Source organism: Chelon labrosus, assembly GCF_963514085.1.
Source record: "Chelon labrosus genome assembly, chromosome: 17".
In the NCBI taxonomy this organism is placed as follows: Eukaryota; Metazoa; Chordata; class Actinopteri; order Mugiliformes; family Mugilidae; genus Chelon; species Chelon labrosus.
Genome location: NC_140350.1, coordinates 21,063,741 through 21,089,916, shown reverse-complemented (window position 1 = coordinate 21,089,916; position 26,176 = coordinate 21,063,741). Strand labels below are relative to the sequence as shown.

General features: G+C 42.3%; 3 protein-coding genes across 4 annotated transcripts; 1 reads left to right on the top strand and 2 right to left on the bottom strand.

Moving 5' to 3' along the window:
* Positions 1-3,026: 3,026 nt before the first annotated feature.
* tmem120aa (transmembrane protein 120Aa) lies at positions 3,027-13,081 on the bottom strand. Of its 2 annotated transcripts, none has more exons than XM_084564724.1 (12): positions 12,840-13,081; positions 11,170-11,288; positions 9,550-9,681; positions 9,373-9,432; positions 9,191-9,286; positions 9,022-9,111; positions 8,424-8,489; positions 8,209-8,270; positions 7,774-7,869; positions 5,852-5,916; positions 5,550-5,618; positions 3,027-3,966 (listed from the first exon to the last, which is right to left on the bottom strand). In XM_084564724.1, exons 1-12 carry the CDS (start codon positions 12,915-12,917, stop codon positions 3,853-3,855), a joined length of 1,047 nt encoding a protein of 348 aa, XP_084420850.1. In that variant the 5' UTR covers positions 12,918-13,081; the 3' UTR covers positions 3,027-3,852. The 2 variants fall into 2 exon arrangements, with proteins under 2 accessions (XP_084420850.1, XP_084420851.1); XM_084564725.1 differs by having other exon boundaries at positions 7,774-7,866.
* Positions 13,082-13,935: 854 nt separating this feature from the next.
* On the bottom strand, positions 13,936-17,589 carry styxl1 (serine/threonine/tyrosine interacting-like 1). The gene is made up of 8 exons (XM_084564728.1): positions 17,315-17,589; positions 17,149-17,210; positions 16,173-16,272; positions 15,963-16,096; positions 15,335-15,480; positions 15,150-15,253; positions 14,845-14,957; positions 13,936-14,251 (listed from the first exon to the last, which is right to left on the bottom strand). Exons 1-8 carry the CDS (start codon positions 17,415-17,417, stop codon positions 14,117-14,119), a joined length of 897 nt encoding a protein of 298 aa, XP_084420854.1. The 5' UTR covers positions 17,418-17,589; the 3' UTR covers positions 13,936-14,116.
* A 955-nt stretch (positions 17,590-18,544) lies between these two features.
* LOC311502481 (hepatic and glial cell adhesion molecule-like) lies at positions 18,545-24,870 on the top strand (the record flags this gene model as incomplete). Its single annotated transcript, XM_084564723.1, is given in 8 exon segments — positions 18,545-18,572; positions 18,575-18,670; positions 19,957-20,298; positions 22,870-23,151; positions 23,578-23,671; positions 23,754-23,824; positions 23,925-23,998; positions 24,210-24,870. Coding segments are annotated over 8 exon segments (1,173 nt in total). The 3' UTR covers positions 24,396-24,870.
* Positions 24,871-26,176: the final 1,306 nt, after the last annotated feature.

Sequence of the window (26,176 nt, the reverse complement as noted above, 5' to 3'; positions counted from 1 at the left end):
CAGAAAAAAATATGATATCGTGTTCCTCTACCGCCGGTTTGCACAAGAACAGAAATTTTTAACACTCCCACATAAGTTTACAAGCTGAATTTAACCCCGTAGCAGCCACTTTTCCCCATTTGGCTTCATCCTACGAGTATAATAACAGATTTCTTTGGCCATGTGGGGGCAGCAGAAAGTTATTATGTGTTCAGGCCTGCTGAACCCTTGTTGTCTAGGAGTTAGAGAAACTGAACCAAAAAAAATCACACAAATCTGCACAACAGGAAGTTTTCAAGGAGCTGAAGAATAAACCAACATGTTATGAAACTTAATTCAGTTGATCCCCGGCATAAATCTAAACATTTTAGTGTCACTGGAAGCTTCTCCGCTTCTCCTGCATCAGCCTCTTTCTTCAGAATCACCTTCTCCTGTCACGAGCTACTTCCTCTCCTCCCCTCTCCGTTAATCAGCCTGTCCCAGATGGAGGCTCATCAGCGCTGCCCTCCTCCTTCATATTCGAGAGAAAGCTTCTGCATCTCAAAACCCATTCAACCGCAGACGGCCCCCTCGGCCTCCCCGCAGCTGCTCGAAGTCGTTCCCAGGCCGGGAGAGAAGGTGACCACAGATAAGAGGTCTTTATCTGGGCCCCGGAGGGAGGCAGGTTAAGTTGAAGGTGAGGGGTTTGACATGGCCGCCCGTCTGCTCGCCGTGGCTGCTCCCTCCCTCCCTCTCTACCTCCCTCCTCCACCTCCTGATGCGAGGCTCAGGCTCAGCCCCCCGATCCCCACGTCCCTGGGCTCATTCTTGACGGCCCCCACTGCTCCGGCTTTAATGAGAAAGATGAAAGAGGTGCAGAGGCTGGGAGAATACCCCCAGCACCCTCCCTTTTCCACCACCCCATTCACTTTGCTCCTCGTCCCGTTTGTGCAGCCCAACCTCGCTCTCTCTCTCTCTCTCTCTGGCCCTGCAGCACTTACACATCCAACACTTCTTTTTCTCGGATGGGGGAAGTTTTACTGTTATAAATTGGCAGCGAGGCTGGTTTCTATTTTAAATTTTTCAGGTATTATTCCCTCTGATCTTGTGTGCAAATTTTTTTCCCCATCCTTTATTTCTCTGTGGCTTTGCTGGAGGTATGTTTAAATCATAAAGCCCAGGAAATGCAGCTTTTTTTGGGGGAATTAGTCTTCTTTTCTTACAAGATCCTGTAAACTACAGTTTTATCCCGATGACAATAACAAAAGAAGTTGGTAATTTACATCGTGCATGAAATTACTTCAAAAATAACCGGCGTCCATGATTGGTAACGACCTTGATGGTGTCTGAACAGTAATTACTCCTCTTCATCACTCAGAGTCCCGCGGCACCAGATGGTAAACTGTAATCACCCTAAATGGAGTCATTTCACAAAATGAGTTTCAGTGTCTTCATATAACAAGACCTCAAATAAAGGAAAGTGTGATATCTAAAAGATAAAGACAAGCACACAAGTTTGGATGGGGTGAAATCTTATCACTGTCAGCAAACTACGACTCAATGCTGCCACCTTGGGGTTCATCTTTGCATGAAGACTGTAGTTTTTGTGCTCTGTTAGACTATTTTACTTGCTTTCATTGAATTGTTCTGAACTGTATTTGTGTGTGTTTTATTGCCTTAATTTTTATTAAGTGTATTTTATGCACCTGTTTTTAAAAATTGCAGTTTTTATGTTGCTGTGCAGGCTTGAAAAAAATTGTTAATTGCTCCTTTAAATGTGTGTTTTGAGTCCCACGTCTACGTTTAAAAGCAGAAACACCAGGACGGGATGAGGTCGAGACACAAGTGTCCCAGAGAATTCTAAGTTAATAATAAAGAAAAGTGTGCTGACCAAAAACATGGATTAAATCCACTCAATGTCAACAACTAAAATTCAGTGCCTCCACTTTGGGATCAATTTGCGTAAAGCACAAAATAATATAATATATATTGTCCTCTGGAGGGCTGTTGGGGGGCTGGAGCCTATCCCAGCTGTCATCGGGGCGAGAAGCGGGGTACACCCTGGACAGGTCTCCAGTCTATCACAGGGCCAACACAGAGAGACAGACAACCATGCACACTCACGCCTGCGGCCAATTTAGAGTCACCAGTGAACCTAACCAGCATGTCTTTGGACGGTGGGAGGAAGTTGGAGAACATGGAGAGAACCCACGCAGACACAGGGAGAACATGCAAACTCCACACAGAAAGAAAGGAACCAGATGGAATCGAACCCAGAACCTCCTTGGATCCAGAGCATGTTCAGTGCGCTACTACAGCTCAATTCTCCCACCTTGTGGTTAATGTATGTAATGTATAAACTTCATCTAAACTTGTAAGTGCAGCTTTGCAGGAAAACTGTTGGTATTGTCTTCCATCGTTGTCTCATACTGGAATCATGTTAGGTTAGGACGGGATCTCGTTACAAGTGGTATGAGCCAGACTAATTATAAACACAAGAAAAACTTATTTCCTTTGTCTGTTTTTAAGTCACTTCTTAAAACCCATCTCTTGTGCTGTAAGATACTGACACTAGTTTATTTTATTGTTTTAATTGTCTGGCTGCTTTTATGTTTTTTCATTTATTTCTTCTGTACAACACGTTGGTTAACTTCAGCGGTTTTTAAAGTGCTTTATAAATAAATCTGGATTGAATTAAACATATTTTGTGCCCATGTCTATATTTAAAAAACTCAAAAACTGCAGAAGGATAGATTGAGGTTATACCAAAGACACATTGCTAGTGTCCAAGGAGTGTCAGTATCCTTGTAAAACAAGACTTCTAATACATAAAGGCGACTGTGTTGTCCAAAAATTTAACTTTTGATGGATGAAATCTACTAATTCCTATTACAGCTGGATCCAGATTGCGCTCAGGAAGCCCCTACAACTCAGTGCCTCTATCTTTTAGTCGTCATTAAATGCACCTTTCACGAAGATAAGGTCCAAGGCTCCAAGTAAAGAAACAAAAGGCACAAAATAAGTTAAGTTTTGATGGTTGACAGCGTCTTAGTGTCTTAACAGCTGGATCCAAGTTGTGTTCAATCAGCTGATACAAATCAATGTCTCCACCTTGTGGTTAATATATGTAATGCAAATGTCCTACAACAAGAAGGTTCTGGGTTTGTATCCAGGTTGACTGGTTCCTTTCTTTCTGTGTGGAGTTTGCATGTTCTCCCTGTGTCTGCGTGGGTTCTCTCCAGGTACTTCAGCTTCCTCCCTACGTCCAAAGACATGCTCGTTAGGTTCATTTGTGATTCTAAATTGGCTGAATGGTTGTCTGTCTCTCAGTGTTAGTCCTGAGATAGACTGGAGATCTGTCCAGGGTGTACCCCGCCTCTTGCCTGATGAAGCTGGGATAGGCTCCAGCTCCTCCTGCAACCCTCCAGAGGACAAGCGGTTACAGAAGATGAATGAAAAGATGAATGATTCACAGGTAACGAGTACACTTTCCACCTCCGGCAGTGAAACCCAAAACACACCGAGGTACAGAGGAGTGTTTATTTCAGCAGAGCACTTTCTGTGAGGCTAAAATACATCACACATACATGACGGCTCCTGAGTAACAAAGATTTTCCTAAATAAATAGAATAATCAGTAACACTTCCTTCAGAAACATAAAAAAAAAGAAGCTGCTGAATCAACCTCACAGTGTAACTTAGACCCACAAAGTCTCTGGTTGATTTAGTTTTGAGGTCACGTGAAACATAAAATGAAAAGGACTCAGATAAAAGTAGCAGTACGTGTAAATGGTCCAGAGGGACAACGATCCTATCGCAGCTCTAGCGTATTAAAGTTCCTTAAGCAGGCTGGGTGACTGTTTTTGGTGATTCTGCGCTGTTCTTTGTACCTCTCTTATATGCTCTTGGACTTGTCCTGGTTGTTCATGTATTTCTGGTAAACCACAGCCAGCGTGGTGAAGAAGTTTCCCGTGAAGAGGACGAGGTACGAGCAGCCGCACATCAAGACCTACACGGCAGCATAAAGAAATACACATTTATAGACATATAATACTGAATAATATAAGATCTTATACAGTTTTAGACACAAAAAATGTTATAGTACTCTGTTTCTTAAGCTATTTAACTGCAATATACACTGACCAGCCATAACATTATGACTATCTGGTTATTGTAAGACCTGCCAATAGGTGGAAATTGTCAATTTGTCCTCAACACTGATGTTAGAAGCAGAAAAAATTGAAGTTATAAGGATTTGAATGACTTTAAGGGGGTGCTACTGGTCTGCAAAGGTCAGTATCTATCAAAAGTGGTCCAAGGAAGGAAAAGAGGTGAACTGGTGATGCATATTGGGGAGTGAAGGCTGGCCGTGTGTGGTCTGATCCAACAGACGAGCTACTGTGGCTCACACTGGTGAAAAAAATGCTGGTTCTGACCGAAAAGTGCATCACGGTTTATTTTTGTTTGCGGCTGTGTGGTTGCAGGGCGTCCATGCTGACCCCTGTCCACTGATAAAAGCTCCTACAACGCACATGGTGAGCAACAGAGCTGGACCCTGGAGAAATTTAAGAAGGTGGCCTGGTCTCAGAGTAACATCCACATAAAAGCCAGGACCCGGATTTCCCAGAAGAACTTCACGTCGTCAATTAGAGCATCAGCGTTCTGTGGTTTTAATGTTGTGGCTGATCGGTGTAGACACATACCTCACATACATAAATTAAACTGGATGATTTATTTGGATTTAAATCAAATTGTATTTGACCTACATCTCTGACCTACAATAAATCCGCTTCTGTTGCAACAAAGTGGAAGTACGACCCAGAATTTCTTAAGAGCTTTGGTTAGAAAAAGAGGCAGATGAGTAGAGGAAGGGTCAGTGGGGGGAAAAAAAGAAAGACAATGGTGTAGCTTCTGTAGAAAATAGAGGAAAACTCAAAAATAAACCAAAATCTGTTATATAGAGATGATCCCTGAATTATAATTCCCACGTCTGTAGCTCATCGTTCACGTTCACATAATCCTAAATGTAAGATCTTAAAGGTTTTCAGATCTTACAAGGAGATTTCATGGTCAAGAGTGAGTTTATACAACATGAGGATGAAATAAAAACGTATTGTAATCGAAACAGGAAGTCAGATAAGACGAGATTTAAATACTTAACATAAATTACCTAAAAAAGTAATTGGGGCTTTTATGATACTGTTTAGTGAAACTGCATATGATTTATAGATATTGTAATAAATGAATCATGAGATAAGATGTTATGACTCTATGAGGAAGTGGCTCCAACCTGTGGGTACTAGTGCCGCTTTCAAATGCAACTCGGGAACTCGTGCTTACGACATGAGAGGATGTGCAAACGAAATTGTTTGTCGTTCAAGTGATAAGATCAGCTGTGTGTCATGAGAAGACGCCTGCTTGGCACCAGCAGGACGTGTAAAAGCATGATAAAAGAATGACGCCGCTGGCTGGAAATTTTCATCAGACGTATTGTGAAATTATTCGAAAAACGGCAAGCAGCACATCCAAATTAGCTTTTGGAGACGAGGCACAAGAACACCTTTGACGAGGAAGCACTGAAGGTGTACAAACCTGCCACTCTTTACACTCTGGGAGTTGGAACATCTCGAAGAGCGTGATGCTGTTGTAGAGCTGCCAGAACTGTAGGAGAAGGAAGAGTCGACTAAGGGGTCAGAACACGTTACTACCTGCATGCTCCAAAAATGTGATGAACCCCTTCCTGCTCAACTAGTTTTGTTTCTGCTCGCCATCCGCACCATTACTGCTGTATGTCTTCCTGAATAAATGTCCACAAACTTTTGACAGCCCTGGTTTCCTTGAATACAAATCTACAGAAAGTAGAAGAAGAAGAAGAAGAAGAGGTAGCGACTCACGTGACCAAAGAACAAGAAAGGAAGGAGGAAGGTCAGGCCTCTCCACATCCACGACTGGAAACCCTCTGAACGCCGGCAAAGAGAAAAGAGAAAGACATGAGTTCAGATGAAATTAATCTGACGCATCGCTCCGCTGTTGTAGTGAATCATCCGACAAGAATTTAATTAGTTCAGGGTTTCAAGGCATAAACAGCAAACTGTGTATATTTTGAAACTGAGACTGAGACACCATCGATGACTGATTACAGCTTGTCATGAGGGGGAAGCACCAACTTTAGGTACTTCTGCGAAAGTCACATGGATTCATTCATGAAAATCCATGTGATGTTTGGGGACATTCAACACATGCTGTCAAAACTACAGACATACGTAGCGGCCACACTGTCCCTGTGACTTCAAACCAGTAGTTAGTTAATAGCAAAAAGACGAGAAAACGCCAAAGTCAGATGACAACAAACAAAAGACCGGACAAAGTGGGCCAGCTCCATCCTGGGTTGTCCTCTGGACTCAGTGGAGTAGGTGGGGGAGAGCATAGACATATATAGATAGACGCGTCATTGAGCGCTGCCGTCTACTAGAGCGGCGTGCCTACAGGGCGGCCATCTTGGAACAGGGCCACTCGCTCCTACAGTGCATTACATCTATGGAGGAATGGGGTTTCTACACAATAAAAGTGATCATAAATCTCTCAGTTCAAGTCCGGCATCTTTTCTTTACAATCCTCTGTCAGAAGCTAGTCTGCTGATAACATTAAGTAAAAATTGTATTTGGATAGTAAAACCATATTTTTATCATAGCTACATGTGTGACGTTTTTAACAGTTCAATACGTTTTGAAATCGGTCCAAAATTCAGCGAATAGTTCTACTTTGAGATTGAGGAGTACCTCTTTCCTTCGTATGTTCATGCACCACTGCCTCTGCGAGCCCTGTACCAAGATGGTGGCGCTTTAGGCACATCCCTCCATAGTCAGTGACACGTCTATCTATATATGTCTATGGGGGAGAGAAGGATGTTGGCCAGACTGTCAAATATCAAGAGCAACCCCTCTCACCCCTCTGTATGAGGCAGTTGGGACTTTAGGTAGCTCCTTAAGCCAGAGACTGCTGCACCCACAGCGCAAGAAGGAACGCTTCAGGACGTCCTCTGTCTGTCTCTTAGCAGTCAGACTCTTTAACATCAGCATTTCTTAGCTCTGCTGCTGCTGAGCTTCTTTCTTGGACATATAAAGGACATAATACATCTGTCGATACCAACTCATCCCTGTATTACTTCACGTCATTACCTCATATTGCCGTTTGTCTTTATCATGTTATTCATGAATGTCGTTACGTATATTCAGCCTCCTTTAACCACTTCAAACTAATTAATACTGGTTGGATCATTCAACTTTTTGGTTAGCTACTTAAACCTGATGCAACATATTTACTTTCATATAGTTTCTCTCGTCTTACCTTATTCTATTTTTTGTATTTTGCACTGTTGTTCCCTGCTGCTGTTAACACCTTAATTTGCACACAGGGATAAATGAAGTCCTATCATCTTATCTGATCTTTCATTCATTCATTCATTCATTCATTCATCTTCTGGAACCACTTGTCCTGTGAAGGGTCTCGGGGGGCTGGAGCCTATCCCAGGGCTAACACAGACAGACACTCACACCTACGGCCAATTCAGAATCAATGAACCTAACCAGCATGTCTTTGGACGGTGGGAGGAAGCTGGAGAACCTGGAGAGAACCCACGCAGACACAGAGAGAACATGCAAACTCCACACAGAAAGGAACCTTCTTGCTGTGAAGTATCAGCACTAACCACCACGCCACTGTGCCGCTCCTTATCTTATCTTATCACTATCAGCCTGCTCACGCTTTCATATCTTCCCTCATGTTGTTGACTGACATTAGTTTATGGTGCACTCACCGACCGTCAGGTCCATGTTATGTCTTTCTCCCAGCGCTCTCAGTCTGTACAAACAGCCACTCTGGTAGTAGTACTGCAGGAACTGGACAAAGCCTACTTTGCAGACAGAAACAGAGAAAAATAACATCTAAGCAACTGATTTAATTCAGTTACACAGCTCCCACTGCTCTGTGCTATTTGCCTCAGAGCAGAGAAAGGCAGTGTCTTTCTAAAAGGTAAAGTCAATTTATATTCTGGTGTGAGTCTTGTGCAGATAATTTTGGCGTAAAGTAAATTTATAGAATCCGGTTCTTCGTAATAGGGCTTGAGTATATTTACAGAACAAAGAAATAAATCCAGTTTTTGTCAAATGTTTTTCCTGGTGGTTGCCAACCTGCAAAGAGGTTAATGTATGACTAATGTCAGTACGTAGTGTGGATCTGTAACATCTCTTACTTTGGTACATGCAGTAGGTTAGAAACTGGCTCCTGAACATCTGGTAGAGCGTGCCCTCAGGCCTGAGAACCGAGACAACATTTGGTTAAAGCAAACGCAAACTTTTACAAAGTTAAAGAGCGTTTATTTTCAGAACCAGACCGACAGTATACTACTATAAAATCTTATACAACTGTGCTGAAAGCGCGCGTCACCGCTCGAATAACATCGCTCACCAAGTCAGCATGACTCCAGACAGGAAGGCTGACACGTAGTGATGGAAAACCCACCAACCTTTGATCCTGGAACAACATGGAGGACAGACAAGGTTATATAGTTTAAGTTATATTATTAGACCCAGAAAATACAAAGAAGAATTATAATGAGGAGAAGATTTTAATGTAATTTCTTATTTTTCTTCTGCCCCCCTGATGATTTTACACCATTTTTTTGGACTTGTTGGGTTTTCTTGAAGATGTTTTATCTAAGTAGCTTCTTCAGTTATAACTGACTGAGAGGAGGTTCAGTTGTGTTTTTTTAATAGGAACATTTCCTGTTTCCTGGTGATGTAAGATTGTAACTCACATGACCTGGGTTTGTTCACGATCAGATCCACAGAGGAAGTTGTGGTTCTCAAACAACCTAATAGTGGTGAAACATTTACTCCTCTTTTAAAACATCCTTCTTCTTCTTCTTCTGTGGCTAAAATGCAGATGTTGTTATTTAGAATTGAAGAAGCTACTTGGATGAAACCAAACTGGCGTTAGATTTAGCTTTGGATATAGCATGACCTAGATGAACCTTCACAGACACACGGGTGACATAGTTTCACACCTTGAGCCATTGCTGATGAGGATGCTCTCCCTGATGGTGAGCGTGCAGTAGTACCACACCAACAGGAAGTTGAAGAGAGCGTCAAGGAGTCTGAAACGCAACAAAAAGAGACTGAATGACATGTTCCACACTTTAAAATCAAACTGATCGTTTTCACAAACACGGTTACCTGTAGCTGAACAGAAAGCGACACGTGAAGGAGAACACGAAGAGGATGACAGTGAGGATCAGTTTAAACTTCTCGTATTCATCTTTGTAGGCAAATCTGTTTGGTGAAACGAACGGAAACAATGTTAACGCCATGCGGCACTTTAAAAATTATTTTTTAGGTGGAAATAAAATGCGACTTACTTGGACTGTTTGTTGAGGAGTGTTACGTTGACGTTTCCTAAAACTAGAGTGAGGTACAACCTGAGGAGGAGAAAGCGATTTTAAAATGTGTGTAGCTTATAAATAAACTGCACTGTGTAGGTATAATTTATTGTTCTCATCCAGATGCACGCAATAAATCTCACGACAGATCGTTACCCGTTCTTCTTTGGCAGAAAAGCTTCCATCTCAAAGAAAGTGTCCGTTCTGTCTTTGATGGAGTTCTCGATCTCAGCGATGCCATCCACCTCTTCTGGATCTAATTTGTGTGTCGGAAGGTTTTTCTTGCATCTGATCGGAGAAAAAAATAATTATTAGCTATTACACAGATCAGGCGTAACATTATGACCACCTTCCAAATACTGTGTAGGGTCACCCTTGTGCCTCCAAAACAGTTGTGACTCATCAGAGAATGGACATGGGCCTTTTTGTGTGTCTGCCTGTGTCAGGCTGCATCCTGCTGCCATCAAGGAGTGTAATTGCTATGGGGTGGGGGTGTCTGGTCTGGTCTAGGTGGGTGCTACATGTCTAAGTAACATCTACACCAATGAATGCCAGGTCCAGAAGTTTCCTAGCAGAACATTGAACTGTCACAAGATGGTCAATGTTATTTACTTCTCCTGTCTCCTCCTTATTCGCTGGGTTCTCATACATGAACGGGTATCAGGTTCTGATATGAATTTGGATTTATTTGTCGACGAATTAGCTCAGACACTAACATGGCTTGAGAATTGCTGGACAGATTGTAAAACATCCCCGAGACAGGTTTGTGACTGTGAATAAAACTAATTTGACTTGACAAACTGAATCTTTTTGCACACCGTCCATCTTTCCCCACTCGTTAACAGACTGATAGAAAACGTATAGGCGAGCATTACGAGCCGTATGACCCCGGTTACAATGACAGAGGGGCTAATGTCATCACTGCATGACAGCGAGCAGCAGTGTGCGCTTTTGTGGCCCAACAGGGACCAACAAAGGCTCTTTCTAAATCAGCTTTATTTGGGACAAGTGTGCACACATGCTTTCTTTCCATTTCAGCCATCCGTTCTCACACACACAAAGACTAGTGAGTGGACTCGGAGAAGTGACTTTAAAAAATCTCCCAGTTAAACTTTGATTCATGTCTCAATAAAAGTTTAGTCTGATCAGCTTAATAGTTCTGAATCTCCGGCTGTTATTTATAATTTCATAACTTTTGCTGCTTGTTCCATTTTCAGGTTGTCCAGATTAACTGGAAATACTAAAAAGCAAACCTCTACTGAACTTAAACTCTACACAGACACACTGCCTCTTAACACATGACCAATCTAACACAACCACTGCAATGAAAATGACCTCAGGGTCACAGCAATGCTTGTGTTGCAATAAAGTCTTATCTCGTCTTATGCTAGACGCACTTTCGATAGGCAAGTCTTCTTATCCATCATTACAAGTTCTGCTTCCTGTTATTGAAACTTTTTAGATAATTTGAATATTTCACAAAGACATAGAGCAGCAGAAAGGAGAAAGTAAATGCTAACCGAAACAAAAACAGATGCTGTTACCCTTTAAAGATGGACGTCTAATATATCATCAGGGCTCAGACCTTTAAAGACCAGGCGTAGAACTGGTAGAACAATGAAAAACTGAATTAAATGTTTAAATTTTAGAGCCTTTCCTGAATATGTCAATGCATGCCGGAGCAGCTGACGACATTTAAAACCATTAACGTGGAATTTAAAGTCGTCTACCAAGAAAACCCAGCATGCGCTCGGTTAATTTCTGATCAATACTCACTCTTGTAGTGACACAGTGAGCTCTTTCAGTCTCTTCCTCTGACGTGCGATGGCACTGGAGCAGCTGTTTTGCAACTTGGTGACTTCCTCAAGCTTCTGTTTGTATAGACGGTGGGTGTCCTGGGAGGGAGGGGGAGAAAGATCACACAGTAATAATACATAAAGACTAACTGTGCAGTGTGGTTGTCATGTAAATAAACTGACAAGTGGCTCTGTTCATCTGGCTTTAACATTACTGATAAATTTGATTGAATACGTGGTGATAACTTGATTTTGATCCATGCAGATTTGTTTACTTTTAGCACTTTCTATCAATAAGTTGTACAGCAACAGTGATGAAATGTAACCGAGTACAGTGCTACCATGTTTTTAAACCATTTTCAGATACTTTTAGAAGGATACGTGATCAGTTATTGGCGACACAATCTCTTTTTGTGGACAACATGATCATTAGTTAAATGAATTCTATAAAAGTGGGGTATAAATTCACTTTTAAGTCCTTGGCTTCATGTTATTTTGCCTAAAAATTATGATCATAGCAAGGTACGTTTGGAGAAAAGTGATCATTAATTTCCTACTGGTATTAGATATTGGTAGAGAGCCTGAACGAAGGTATAAGAATTTCAACTGGGAGAGAAAATCCCTACTGCACTTCATAGAACATATTGTAGGCTACTTCTGCAATACATATAATTGGCAGCTATAAAGATTACAGTTGTATGCAAAACAAAAAAGCAAACATTAAAACTGAGTATAAAGATCCTATACTTGTATGTTAAAGTATTAATAATAAACAAAAATACTGTAAAACAATACAAGTAAGAGTCCTTCATTCAAACAAACAACAAAGATGTCACCGGTCACTAAAAAGTCATAGTTCATGCAGCGTTTTATTACTGTGGCTAGATGAGGTGGAGATAGTTTTAACTACTTCATAAGGAGCTGGGCAGATCAATGTAGTGTTTTGCAACCCATATGGACATAACGATAAATCTAGATATGATTACTGGTGTAGGAAACAAATAAAATCAATATTAATGCCAAAATACTTTATCTTTAATCGATGATTTAAATCAAACCATCTGAGAAATCCAAAAGGGAAATGTCTCAATCAATGATTAACACATTATATTAGTGTATCGTATAAGTTTAGTCAATATTTTGAATGTATAATCTCAACCTGACAGTATTTTATACAGTGTTTTAATCTGATATGCTAAATATAAACCCAAAAGGGTCAAAAGAGTTTTCAGTTTTACACTTTTAAATGTTGTTGATAATAAAATGTCGTTTAAAGTGTGCTTTAAATCAAATTGAGCATTTTATAAATCACATTAATCACAGATGATTCATGGTTTTTAACGCCGAAAAAAAAATAAAATAAACAAAAACAGCTGGGTGCGCCCCCCAAAATAATGTCGTATTGGGACAAATGTGACAACGGTTCCGGTGAGAGGAGTGGTAGCTCTCCATGCTGTAATACTAATTAAAATATAACTGAGTTTTTTTTCCTTTTTCTCTTAGCTGTCTCAAGACAGTTATCTTTAGCTGCTGAGGGCGGCTCCCATCACCGCCTGTGAGCTCACCCACCCCGGCTGTCAGCTTACCCGGGGCAGGGCACACATCCATAGGTAAAGCCGTAGCTTCATAAACAAACGCTGCTTAACGTACCTGGATTTGTTGGTGGTCCTTCTCTAAATCGCCCCATTCTCGCAAACACTCGGACACACCCGTCGGGCTGGACAACATTTTCTACTCTGACATTAGGAGACGTAGCTGGAGTTGGGAAATACTCAAGCTCCGCTGTGCAACAGTTGTTTAGCTGTCAGTCAGTGTCAAGAGCAAACCGACGAAGAAGATGAACTTCCTGTTAACAACTTCAAAATAAAAGCCGCAAAGTATTTTCGCACCGTCAGTTGTGAAGCAAATTATAATAAAAATACATGTAAACTGTATGAAATGAGAAAAATAATAATTACAAACACACACACTTCGAGCTTGAGTTGGCAATTGCCCCTGGTTAAATGTTTCATAAATATTTCGTAGTGTTGTTTCATGTGGTGTTATTGTAACACAAAACTATTCACTTTACTGTATTGCTGTAATTAAACCGTCAGGTTTAACTGAATGAAACTGAAATTTATAATGTAATAGAACTTTATTTATTTACTTTACAATTTTAATGTCGTTTTAAGCGTCGGGACGTTGGTGCTTTTATATTTTAAAGGCATATCCGGTTCACCGCGACTAACGGTCTTACGTTGTGTTCGCTGGACGTGCTGCTTTGCCCAATCAGATTTCACGCTGATGATTTAGGTGAGCGTCTCAGCCAATCAGCACCAGCACCTTTAAATGACCTCATAGAAGATATCCTGCCCTGAGTTCAGCCTCTCAGGCAACGCCACCTCTCTTATAAATCTGATTACACCTCTCATCACAGCCACGTGTAAAAAGAAACGTTGGCGTTTTTGTGACGTATATTTTTCTATGCAAGGAAGGTGTGATATTCCCAGCAAGGTGAATTTTAGGACAGCAAAGTGGTCACACGTGTCCTGTGGTCTGTATTTTTAGAGGTGATGTTATGTAACTGGCCTCCCAAGTATTGTTAGCACCTCTGGAGGAGCCATATATGTACTGGACTAATGTGCAGAGAAACATGTGCAGAGAAAAACATTAAATATCACTTACTTTTTGCCTCCTTACAATTAGTTAATTCTGTCCACATTAAGGAACAGAATCACGGTGACACTGACTGACTTGTGTGCAAGCAGCACGGGTACATCAGGCAATGTCAACATTGAATGGTAAACATGGATTTAATCCAGAACCCAGACAGTTTTTCGTGAAAGGCTTTGTGTCTGATCTAGACATGACAAGGCTGCAGATGCTCTTCGTCTCTTTGACTGGTCGCCATGACAACACATCACAGTCTTCGCTGTTAGGTTCTTTCACTGAAAAGGAGGTCCAGAGAAGTCAGTCCGTTTGGTTCCCGTGGTGTGAAGCTCCCAGTCAGACAGCTGCTGCAGAAACCCAGTGTTGGGCCTCATGCTAGGTTTACATTTGAGCATGAGCCTCCAGGCCTCCTGAAAAAGTCAAACCAGTGACATTAAATGTTGTGTTTCCGTGGCCAAGTTCATGTCTACATACATATACTGTTCACTAGAATTAGACTTATGAGGCAGGCTGTTTCCTGCAGCCTTTTTATCAAACTCTCTTTCCAAGTGTTTCCAGTAAAATGCCAAACTATTCCTTCAAGTGAGGACCTGGAGACAGGAGGCAGTTAGCCTAGCTTAGCATAAAGACACTGAGTAAAGGGATACAGTTAGCATCTGTCCAAATTTCAGACATGCTCAAACATCTCAAAGGCTTGCTTAGCATTTTGTTTGGCTAATTCTTAGATAAACTGATCATGATATGAATGATAATCTGTGGTTTTGTGGGAGTTATTTACTGGATGAGCAATAGTTCAATAGTTTCAGGTAATTCCAACATGTAACTTCAACTAAAACTACAAATAGTCTTTCTTGTCCTGTTATAAATAAAGAAAATACTAAGTAGATTCTTGCCTCTGGCTTTTTAAACAAAAACATTTCACCTGAGCATTTCAAGACTCTTCTAGCAGAAGTAAGACCATAATTTGTCCACACACACTCTAAACTAAATGAACCCCACTTGCCTCCAGGGTGTATTTGAGGTGGTGCATGAGGAAGGCAATGGTGACAGCGCTGCAGCGGCTCCTGCCCTGTCTGGAAACTATCAGCACACGAGAGTCCATCTTGATGTGTGAACCTGAAACCAATCAACCAATCTATGCATCACATTTATGGTAAAAACTTAAAGTTTATTCCCAAATCTCTGAAGGAGACATCTTGGAAATACGGTGCACATGTAGGAGTTTGCATTTTGCATTTATGTCTGCATTAATACTGTTAACATGCTGCTTCTATCGATGAAGTCTCTTTAATTAAAGGGATCACCTACCAATAAAACCACAAATCCTTTCAAAACTTGAATATAAATCAGACGTCGCTGAGTCGGCCACCGGGATGTCAAGGATCGTCTGGTTCCCCTTTACGGACCTAGATCTAAAAGGAGTCAGAATTAATAAACTGAAATTAAATGTTCAGTATTTTCTGTGATACTTCAAACCTCCGGTCCTGCCTTACTCCGGAGTGTCGCTCTGCGAGATGCTGACGACGGCGCTGATTTTCAGGTCTTTGAGGATACTGGAGTCCATGCCTTGCTGCTGGTCACCCATATACAGCAGCCCTGCTATGATCTCCACTGGGTAAAGCTTCAGGTTTTCCAGCTCCTGATACAGAAAGATATTAAACTGTTGTTTTTAATCAGCAGCTTGAATCAAATGACTTTTGTTTGTATGTGAGAAACTGCATGTCACTTGGTTTGTGGTCATTTTGCGCAATTTACATCAAATATAGATATGTGACTGCATGAGTCTGGGTTAAAAAACATCTGAGCATTTACCATCTAGTGAGCCATTTGGTGAATATAGATCCACATGTAAACTGGAGATACTTGCAGGAATTCAGACTATGTAAACTATGTAGACTCTCGAGCCCTGTGGCAAGACTTCACCTACTTACAAGGCGCATGGAGGAGGACAAAAAAAAGTGAAAATGTCAGGACTAGAACAAGTCAGTCCAAATCACTGGACTGACAGATTCAGGTTCAGCGAAACGTGTCCCGCTTTCTTCTGACTTCGTGCCACACAGACCATGATAAGTGGCTCAATTAACGTCTGAATGCCCAGCTCATGAGTTTGTTTTGTCTTACTGTGATAGTGTAAAGGATTTTCTCCGTCCTTAAAAAAGGGTACAGAGCTGAGAACCTCTCGAAGCCTCCTCTTACTATCCGGACTGGATTGAGGCTCGCCTTAGCCAGGACCTGAGCACAGCCGGCTGCCCTGCCTAGAAAACGGAGAGAGATGAGATCACAGTGCAGACATTTGTGGCTGAAATGCATATGAGGAGCATCCAGGAGTACCTCGTTCCTCTAAACATTTTGTGTTGCTGTCGTAGACCACCACATGCTGCATGCTGTCCACCTCCACCGCCTCTGGCAGGAGGAAGTTACCACCTGAACCCTAAAAAGAGTCATACATTAATGCAGTTTTTAATGCAGTTAACAGGCTTAAGTGTTGGATGTTCAGTAGTCCAGGGATTTCAAATAAATTGCACTGCTTAAACTGCACCCAAATCCATCTGCTAAACCTTTTACGCATTTACAGTTCAAGTTAAATGAACTCCGTCCTCAAAGTTTTCAGAACAATCAGAGTCTGGGTGGATTTGTTTCCCAGCAGTTACACTGGATAAGTAAATGTTTCCTCAGAAAAGTTCTAACTTTACATTAACCCCCCCCCCCCCAAAAAAAAGACAAACCTCTTTATTTAGAATTCCTGAAAAGAGATCAAATCTGATGATGAGATCCTGATGCATGACTTTAAACTGCACTAACAGATGTCAGGACCTTATTCCAACTCTAACAATGTCTACAAACTGGAATATTAGATGTCTTTTGTAGGAGTAGGTGCATATTAAGTCTATTTAAATGGCTGCTCTTTGTACTAATCCTGAACTTCCTGCAGCATTTCAAACTACCAGACTTCTGCACGTCTGTACCCATTGGTCGTTGCGTCTACCTGTGCGATAACTAACTTTTCCTGGCCGACTCTTTTCTCCTCGTACTCAAACTTTTTGTAACTCGTACCTCCTAGCGCTCCAGGATTATTCCATAACTCAACGGCCAGATCTCCAGCCCAGATCTCTCAGCACCAACTCTCAGTGAGCCATTTCTCAGCCTTCTTCCTACCTGCCTTCACCTTAGCCCGCCTGCCACAACCAACCACTCCCATCAGTCTTGCTCAGCCTCGTCTTTAGCTTTCAAGATTAAAATAGATATCACCAGACGTCTGGATCTGTGTTTAGCGTACATCGGATACAGTGGTTTATACTGCACGTACCGTTTTGACGTGTTTAGCTGCTAAGATGTGACTTGTGTAGTAATCTTGGATTTTCCGAGCATCTAGAAAAAGAGATAAACAATACACAACTGAAGCATAACATATGTGGACACACACCCACCATGCTCTGGCTTGATTATTGATTAATGTAATAACCATCTCTTACCAATCAGACAGAGGTAGTTGATCTCCGCCAGCCTCGACACACAGCGGCGCTGGTTGAGGAGGTTGTAGAGCTCAAAGGGCTCACACATTAAGATCTGAGCCATCGCAGGAAGAAAAACAATCAACCAGAAACAAATATTAAGAGGAGGTGAGCGTGATCGTTGGGGGTAAACACACAGTAGCAGCTCCTGCAAGTGGGCATGCTGTCTTCACTGTTGTTGTTGTTTGCATGGGTTCTGTTGCCAAGCAACTCCGTGTCTTCCCTCATTGGTGGTTGGAGATGATGTAATGTCTTAAAGGTACAGCCACCAGTTTTTTGATAGCTTAAGACATTACATCATGTTGAAAGTTGAATTAAATAACAAAACATACACAATGCGTATGGTTAAATTTTAAAATTATGTCAAGATAAACTTAAATTCATTCATTCATTCATCTTCCGTAACCGCTTGTCCTGTGAAAGGTCGCCTGAGGGGGCTGGAGACTATCCCATCCCAGGTCTCCAGTCTATCACAGGGCTAACACAGAGAGACAGACAACCATTCACACTCACTACAGCCAATTTAGAATCACCAATTAACCTAACCAGCATGTCTTTGGACGGTGGGAGGAAGCTGGAGAACCTAGAGAGAACCCACGCAGACACAGGGAGAACATGCAAACTCCACATAGAAAGGCCCAGTTGACCCATGGATTCGAACCTTCTTGATAAACTTCAATATAATTTGAAACTGAGACTAAAACATAAATAAAAAGTACTCTAAAGTCATGTTTGTCCATCACTCATCCAAGAACTGAAGAAGCTACTTGGATGAAATGTCTTCAAATGTCTTCAAGACTTTTTATTTGTCAAGCCTTTAACTGTCTGGTCTCATTTTATGTCTTGTTTCTCCCGTTTCAAACTCTGATTGACCCATGACGACCCACCGAATGACTTTTAATAATCTCAGAAATGTCTGTTTGCACTTGACAAATGTCAAAGCTCATAATATGCCGTTCTAGTTTCTGAATACATTCACCCTTTCATCCTCGTATTGTGGGTTTGTTTTGTTAAAAAATAGTTATTCCGATAAAAATGCACAGCTGACACAACTCACAAAGCGGACGTCTGGACACACACACACACTTTTGTCCCGTCTCTACAGTGGCTTTCGAGAACAACACGTACTCAGTCCCAGCAGAGCCTTGAATGAATGACTGTGTCCTCCCGTCCTGCCCAGAGTCGCAAATCATGCTGGTTGTCCGGGAGGAAAACAAAGCTTGAGACCCAAGATGAAGGCAGAGAAGGACGCTCCTTCAAAAGCCAAAATAATTTACCAGATTTTACTGCTCGTATGTCTCGGTTTCTTAAATTCAGGTAGGTCACAACTTGTTAAAAACTTTAATATCTGATGCACGAATGACGAAATAGTTTTGCTGCTGTGTCCCAGGCATTGTGTCTGCAGGATTTTGTGAAAATTGAATTGCAAATCAGTTCTTTTGCACGCTCCTAAGTTTGTGCCGTGCAGATATAAATTTGGAAATGCTTATTTGCTTCTTAGATGTTTACATGATATTATGATTTCCAGCTCAAATTGATTAATTATTACTAGGGGAGAGAGGAAAATGCTAACAAGTGAAGCTAACTGGACTGTGATTTTATAGTTGCATCCTTTTTCTTTATTCATGTACAAACAGGGAATGTAAACTATTTGACACGGTGGGATGTGACCACAGATTTCTGGTCGTTTCTGGTATTTTGCATAATCCAACACAACTAAAATTGACTAAATTCCCTGAAAAGTGAACTTTGGAGCCCTCACAAAGGTAGTATTTGTCATCGGGGTGCTGGATTGTCTCAGACTGTGTGGGTGTTTATACAGTCCCGAGCCCACCCCCCTTGTAAGTAATACTGTAATTGTGCCTTGGGGGCTGTAGCAGAAGCAGCGTTTTCAGATGTTTTCGTCTGTGGCCGTGTGTCATCATCACTGTCCTGCCATTGTTGCGGTCAGCGGCGGAGCTCACTGGGCCGCTCTGTTTCTGCGGAGCCAGCATGGCCGTCTGGATTGCTCGCAGCGCTCTTTTCATGAACTGCCAAGAAGGAAATTTTAACAAACAATCCCCACTTTTGTTGGCCCATCCCAAAGACTGACAGCTGTTTCCATGGTGATGTGGATCTGCCATGAAAACTGGCTCCAGTGTGCAGCAGTGACGGGGCGCGGTGCCCACGTCGTGGGTTTTACCACAGAGATAGTCAGGAAAAAGACTGACGTGCATTAAAGACTAACTGTTCATAAAGCTTCCTGCAACAGAAAGCCCAGTTTTCCTGCAAATTAAAGCTGCAATTTAAATATAAGAGGATATAAGAGAAAGTAAGAATGTGCAGCTTAAACGGCACACCAATATTTCAAGCTCAGGACATCAAGACTCCTGAACAGTTCATGCAACTACCTCACTTTCCTGTAGCACAATGCACAGAGCATTTTCTTTCTTTCTTTCTTTGTATTTATTGTTTTTTGTAAGGTTGGCTTGCAAAGTAAGAATTGCACTGCATGCTCTGAGCTGCTGTTTTTATCGTGCATATGACATAAAACATCTTGAATCTTTGCAGAACTTCCCAGTGTCAGCTTTCGTCCGTGACCTCTCTTCTTTGTTCCTCTGCAGGTCAAGTGCTGGCAGTGAACATGACTATCCCAAACGCTCTCATCAGAGGCACAGTAGGAGGGGAGGCCCTCATGTCCGTCCGCTACAGCAGCTTCAGCTTCGACCCGCCGGTCATCAAGTGGGAGCTCCGGAGGGAAAAGGCCGTCACGGTGGTCCAGTCGATCGGGACGGACATCATCGGGACCCTGAGGCCCGAGTATCGCGACCGCATCCTGGTGTTTGAGAACGGGACTCTGCTTCTTCACAACCTGAGACTGTCTGACGACGGAACTTATGATGTGGAGATCTCCATCACGGACGACGGCTTTGCAGGAGAGGGGAGCATCACGCTGACTGTGGACGGTAGGGAGATAAATGCTGTTGCGTGATTCTGCAAAGTTATCACAAGGGTATGAGCACATTTTACGTCATGGGCTCGTCATGCCTATCCTAGCCTATCCCAGCTGTCATTGGGCAAGAGGTGGGGTACACCCTGGACAGGTCTCCAGTCTATCTTAGTCTATCTCAGGGCTAACACAGAGAGACAGACAAGCGTTCACACTCACACCTACGGCCAATTTAGGGTCACCAATTATCATCTTTGTGGGTTTCTGGGAACTTGCAGGTTTTCATTCTTCCTCTCCAAGTTCAGGAGTAGCATCTGGATTATTGCAGGTTCTGGAGGTATCTCAGACTAGACTCAAATATTTCTGGAACTGTTTTTCTGGACCTAAACCTACGATTTCCTTCAGTCTGACTCCGAAAGCTGAATTGCTCCACTGTTCTAGCAGATCTTTCACTCACTGCCTCACATTTAAAGGCCTTGCTCATCCACAGAGGTGTCTTCTATTTGGCTGGTTGTACGTGGGTGAAGCTATGCTGGGAGTCACACGAGGTCGGGCTCCATGAATCGGTGGCGGCGCTCCATTTGGCCGTACTCACAGGTTGTTTGTCACATAGAGGATAAGGTATTGTTAAATGTGGATTTTAAATAACCTTTAGTTTAAGTTTACATGGGTAGCACAAAACAACCAACACAAACTGACGTAACGGCCCGAGTGAAGGTCACCTGGAGAAGAGTAGGAGGGAGAAACAATGTCCCACAGGAGACATTCTGTCCAAAAGACCTTTTCTTCTTATTTTACAGCAGAGAATTTAATCCCCTGCCAAACGGTGACATAACGACTTCAACAAAGGAATACAATACGAACATTCATGTGAAATGTCTCCATTTGCATTTCGAAATTTACTTTTGACTCGCGTAACAAAAGACATGGTTCGTCCTCTGTGATGCATCCTACTGTGAGACGGGGACTAAACAAAATGCAGGACAGCTCCTTGTGATTTATTTATTTTTATCCTTTGAGTTTTCCAGCATGTGTGCAGATAAAATTTGAAGTTTACACATTTGAAGACCCAAAAAGTCCCAAAGATGTAGATAGATAGATAGATAGATAGATAGATAGATAGATAGATAGATAGATAGATAGATCGATCACACACAGATGAGGAGTTACAGACTGATGGCTTGAGGCAGGAAAGATTTCCCGTAGCATTCTTTGAGATGTCTCCTGGAGAAGGTGCTCTGTTGTCTGTCTATTATCTGGTGGAGAGGGTGGTCAGGGTTATCCAGGATTGATGAGTTTATTTAGTGCCCTCCTCCCCACCACCACTTCTTCAAGAGTTTCCTGACTGCATCCAATGACGGAGCCAGACCACAGCAGAGAAAAGGGCGCTGGTCACAACAGACTGGTGAAAGATCTCCAGCGTCTCACAGCACACGTTAAAGGACCTCAGCTTCCTCAGGAAATAGAGTCTGCTGCAGCCCTTCTTGTACCCATCTGTAAATAGGGATGCACAGGGATAATTCAATTAATTAATGCACAGGATTAGATGTAACAATCCCTTGTGCCAAAATCCCAGGCAAAACACATTTAGAGGCCCTGTCCAGCTGAGAAATCCTAACAAACCTACAGTCATATAATATGACGCTTAACCTACAATCTAAATAAACTAAGTAAATGCTGCTGGCTTGTATGGTCCACTCAGCAGCAGACGCTAACTCAAACCTTGTGAAATATAAGCTAACGAAATGCTACTGGCTAGTTTAACCTAAAATCTAAATAAACTAAGTAAATACTGCTGGCTTGTAGGCCCACAGAGCAGCACAGGATAATTCAAACATTGTGAAATATAAGCTAACCTAACGCTGCTGGCTTGTATGGCCCGCTCCGCAGCTAACCATAGCTACTAAACAATATGAAGACATCAGGAACCTGGCCTAAACAACAGCAGTATGCAGCATGTCATTGGGGTTTTCAAGTGGGCACCTCCCTTCACCGATGTTTCGTTAGCAGATTTTGAAGGAAGCATTTTGTAAGAACCCAAATAAACCAAGGGCCCAATGTGGATCCTTGGGGTACACCTTAGATACACAAGCAGGAGACTATGAACAATTATCAATCATTACTGAGAGCAGACAATTAAACTGGCATGGTTTATTAGTAAGAATCACAGAAATGCAAATTCAGAGATTGGAGGCATGTTATTAGGAAGATCAGGTCTAGGTTTGGATTTTTGACAGAAGGTCAAGAAAGAGAGAATAAAGACTCTAAATGAATACTAATTTTGCAGATTATCCACTGGGTGTTTGAATTAGCACTATGCAAGCCTTTAAATATTGATGATGGTGCTGTAGTGTTGGGTCTTCAGCTTGTTCATGATGTCCAAGGTGGCCTAAAACCTGCCAGTACATGTTTATCAAGTAAGTAAGGGTAAATCATTGCATGTGAAACCACAACAAGCATCTTCTGGTTTGTGAAATGACTTTTCAATCTTTTAGGAGTCACCAGATCATAATGCATCAAACAGCAGTTGTTATTTTTGTCTATTTACATGTTAAAATTGCATCTTCTGTCCCTCGTGTACATCCAGAACTTATATCCAGACCCTACATCGACATGGAGACCTCCTCGGTGCTGGAGCTCAGTCAAAACGTCGTCCTCAACTGCTCCCACGAGAACGGGACCAGGACCACGTACAGGTGGTTCAAAGGCGGAAAGCCGCTGACCAACGAGACGAGGTTCGTGTTGTCCGCTGACCAGAAGCTCTTGACCATCACGCGGGTGCTGATGGCGGACGATGACGTCTACATCTGCACGGTGGAGAACCCTGTGGGCAACATGACGAGCCTGCCCATCAGACTGACCGTCTACAGTGAGTTATGCTGTCTTAGTTTATAAGTCGCAGCACAATCTTGTTAGTTGTGCAGGTATTTAGTTGTGGGAGGGATTTAGTTTCAGATTTCATGACAAACCAACTAATAGTTGTTGAAACATTTCTGCTATAGGGCCCAAGACTGACATCCATACACGCATGGTAATACCTTTGCATAACGTAGCTTTACTCACAGATTATTTTAATAAACTGTGTGGTTTGCATGTTCTCCCTGTGTCTGCGTGGGTTCTCTCCAGGTACTCCAGCTTCCTCCCACCGTCCAAAGACATGCTAGTTAGGTTAATTGGTGATTCTAAATTGGCCTCTCGCCCAATGACAGCTGGGATAGGCTCCAGCCCCCCTGCAACCCTCCAGAGGGGGGAAGCCTGATGTGATCTGATCCTGTGTGTTTCTGTTTCCTACCAGAAAGAAGCTCCGTCTACATCATCCTTTCCACTGGAGGCATCTTCCTCCTCATCACTTTGGTGACAGTATGCGCCTGCTGGACGCCCTCTAAAAAGTAAAAACTGACTTTTAAAACAACTCTAACTGATTTTTTTTGAAAAAGACAAAAACATTAATGGTCAATTTTGTCTCGATAGGCCCAGACATCCACCTAGAAAGTCCATCTCCAGGTTATATGACTCTCGCCCCGTGCCAATCAATCACACAGGTGAAGCTTCTTTGTCACAAACTGTAATCTAAGAATAATAAATAACGAGGACAAGGAAATAAGGAAATGTGCATAATGTGTGTTTAATGTTTTGCTGCAGATGACGTGCTTCCAAAAATGACTGAGCATAATGGAGTAAATGCGGTGACTTCACTTTACATCCTCCAGCAAAAGGTACGTGACATCTACAGAATAGCATCCTTCTCTTGCTCAAACTGTTGTTGTGTGTTTCTGTTCAATCCAAAGAGGTATATAAATATTAAAATAGCTACTCGCACACACCGGCAACAAGCCAAAGCTGCAAAGACTCTACTGTTCTGTTTAATTTAATGCAACATGTTAGTTTGCTCGGACAGAATTGAGCTCATGTCGTCTTGTTTTGCAGGATCCCTCCACGGACGACTCGTCCAGCAACAGCATCGGTTCTCCGTCTGAACTTGACAACCCGCCGTGCTACACCATTTCCCCCAAATACTCTGGCCCCCTTGCCCAGCCTGCTGGGTCCCCTGCTCGTTCCCCCGCTCGTTCCCCCGCTCGGTCCCCTGCTCGTGGCTCACACAGATATACCTGAACAAAAAATAAATAAATAAAACGCAGCCTGTGAGAGGTCACGCCGTCCTACCGAGGTCTGCACCTGACTCTGAATGGTCCTGCACATCCGGTTGGGAGTTTGGGGAAAGATTTCAAATCTGAAGTTTTTATGTCATTACTGTCAGTAACTTAGATATAAGTTGTTTTTAAGGTGAGCAGCAAAAAGACACCGTAGACAGTAGAGCTTAAAGCCGCTCGTCGCCATTGTTGTTTGGTGACATTATGGAGTCTGAATGAAGTTGGTTGGTGGAATGACATAGTGAATTACAGAAATGCTACTCTATCACTGCTTTGTTTTGTGTGACACTTTCTGTTCTGTGAATTTCAGTGTGATATTTTGTGATATTTTTAGTTTTACTAGACGATTTAATAGCAACATAAAGACAGACGTTGGAGTGGGGCTCATGGAATTTGAATTTTATACTGTAGAAACTGCAATAAAGTACAGATTTTAATAAAATGTGACATTCTCTGTTGGTATCTCTGTGTCCGTTATGAGCTCTGTCCCTTCAGCTAAGGTAAGTGGGAGCTGGTGTAAAGCCTCAGCTACTGGTCGCGGCTCATAAATAGACTCAGCAGCTCTTAGTGACCCCTCAGGTTGTTGTCTTCAAGAAACACAAGCAAGACCAGCTGCTTTGGTTTTAGCACTAGATAAAACTAGTTTTAGAAAGATCTTTTTAATTGCACCACGTCTGTGTGGTCTGTATTGGACTGCATGTGAAATAAGGCATCCAGAGAAAGTCAGCTAGAGGACTGGGTCTTTCAGATCAGATCAGTTTCTGCATCAATGCACGAGTGCTCTGTCTGCACAATTTGATAGTTCAGTTGCTAGAGGAGAGGTATGCTGTAGAGGTATGAAGGATGCTGCTTTGACTCCGGCTCAGTGGATGAGAGTTTAATATGTGAGGACACTGATACAGCCTTCAGTCTGTCGGCCTCGGGCTGGAAATGTCTCGACATGCTGCAGAAGGGTGTTAGTGGTGGTACTGACCAACTTAGAAATGTGTAAACTACAGGATTAATGAAAGCCTCGAACCATGAACGTTCAGCTCCGGCCCCAAGGAAACAGCTTTTGATTACACAACACACAATAACGTGCAGTGGAATAATCCTAATCAAGCCTTTACCAACTGAGCTATCGATTACAGACACTTTATTCATCCCGTGGTGAAATTAGGTATCCGGTCGCATCGTTACAGAGTCAGGAGGACTTAGTCAGCAAAAAGAGAACAAAAAGTTTGAATCAGCTTTTTTGCATGTGTCTCTTTTCAGATATGAAAATATGTCGAGGTGCTACTACTACTCATTTCCACAACCGTTCTCATCCTCAGCTTCTCGCTAACAGCTGTTCGTCTTTTGCATAGATTCAAAAGAGGCCGTGATCCTGACGTCATTGAGTCAAAGGGTCATTGTAAAGCAAAAAGCTGGCAACTGACCAACTTAGAAATAAGTAAAGTACTGTATTAACCCCTCTGATTTGGAGTTTTTGACCAAATAAGTCGCTGGTTCAACTCCAAGGATTTGTTTTTGACAGGCAGAATGGCTTTTTTTCCTATTGTTGATTGTCTTTGAACTTCACTTTTTATGTTTCTTTCAAGCTTTTTACATGCCACACCTCCAACAGTTTACCTCAGGTGCAATGGAAAGAAACTAATCTATACCGTCACGTGTTAAAAGCTCTTCCTTTGAGCCGGAGTCAAACTGAGGACCAAGTATCACGATGCACCTACGTACATCTGTGGTCAGAAACCATCAGTGTAA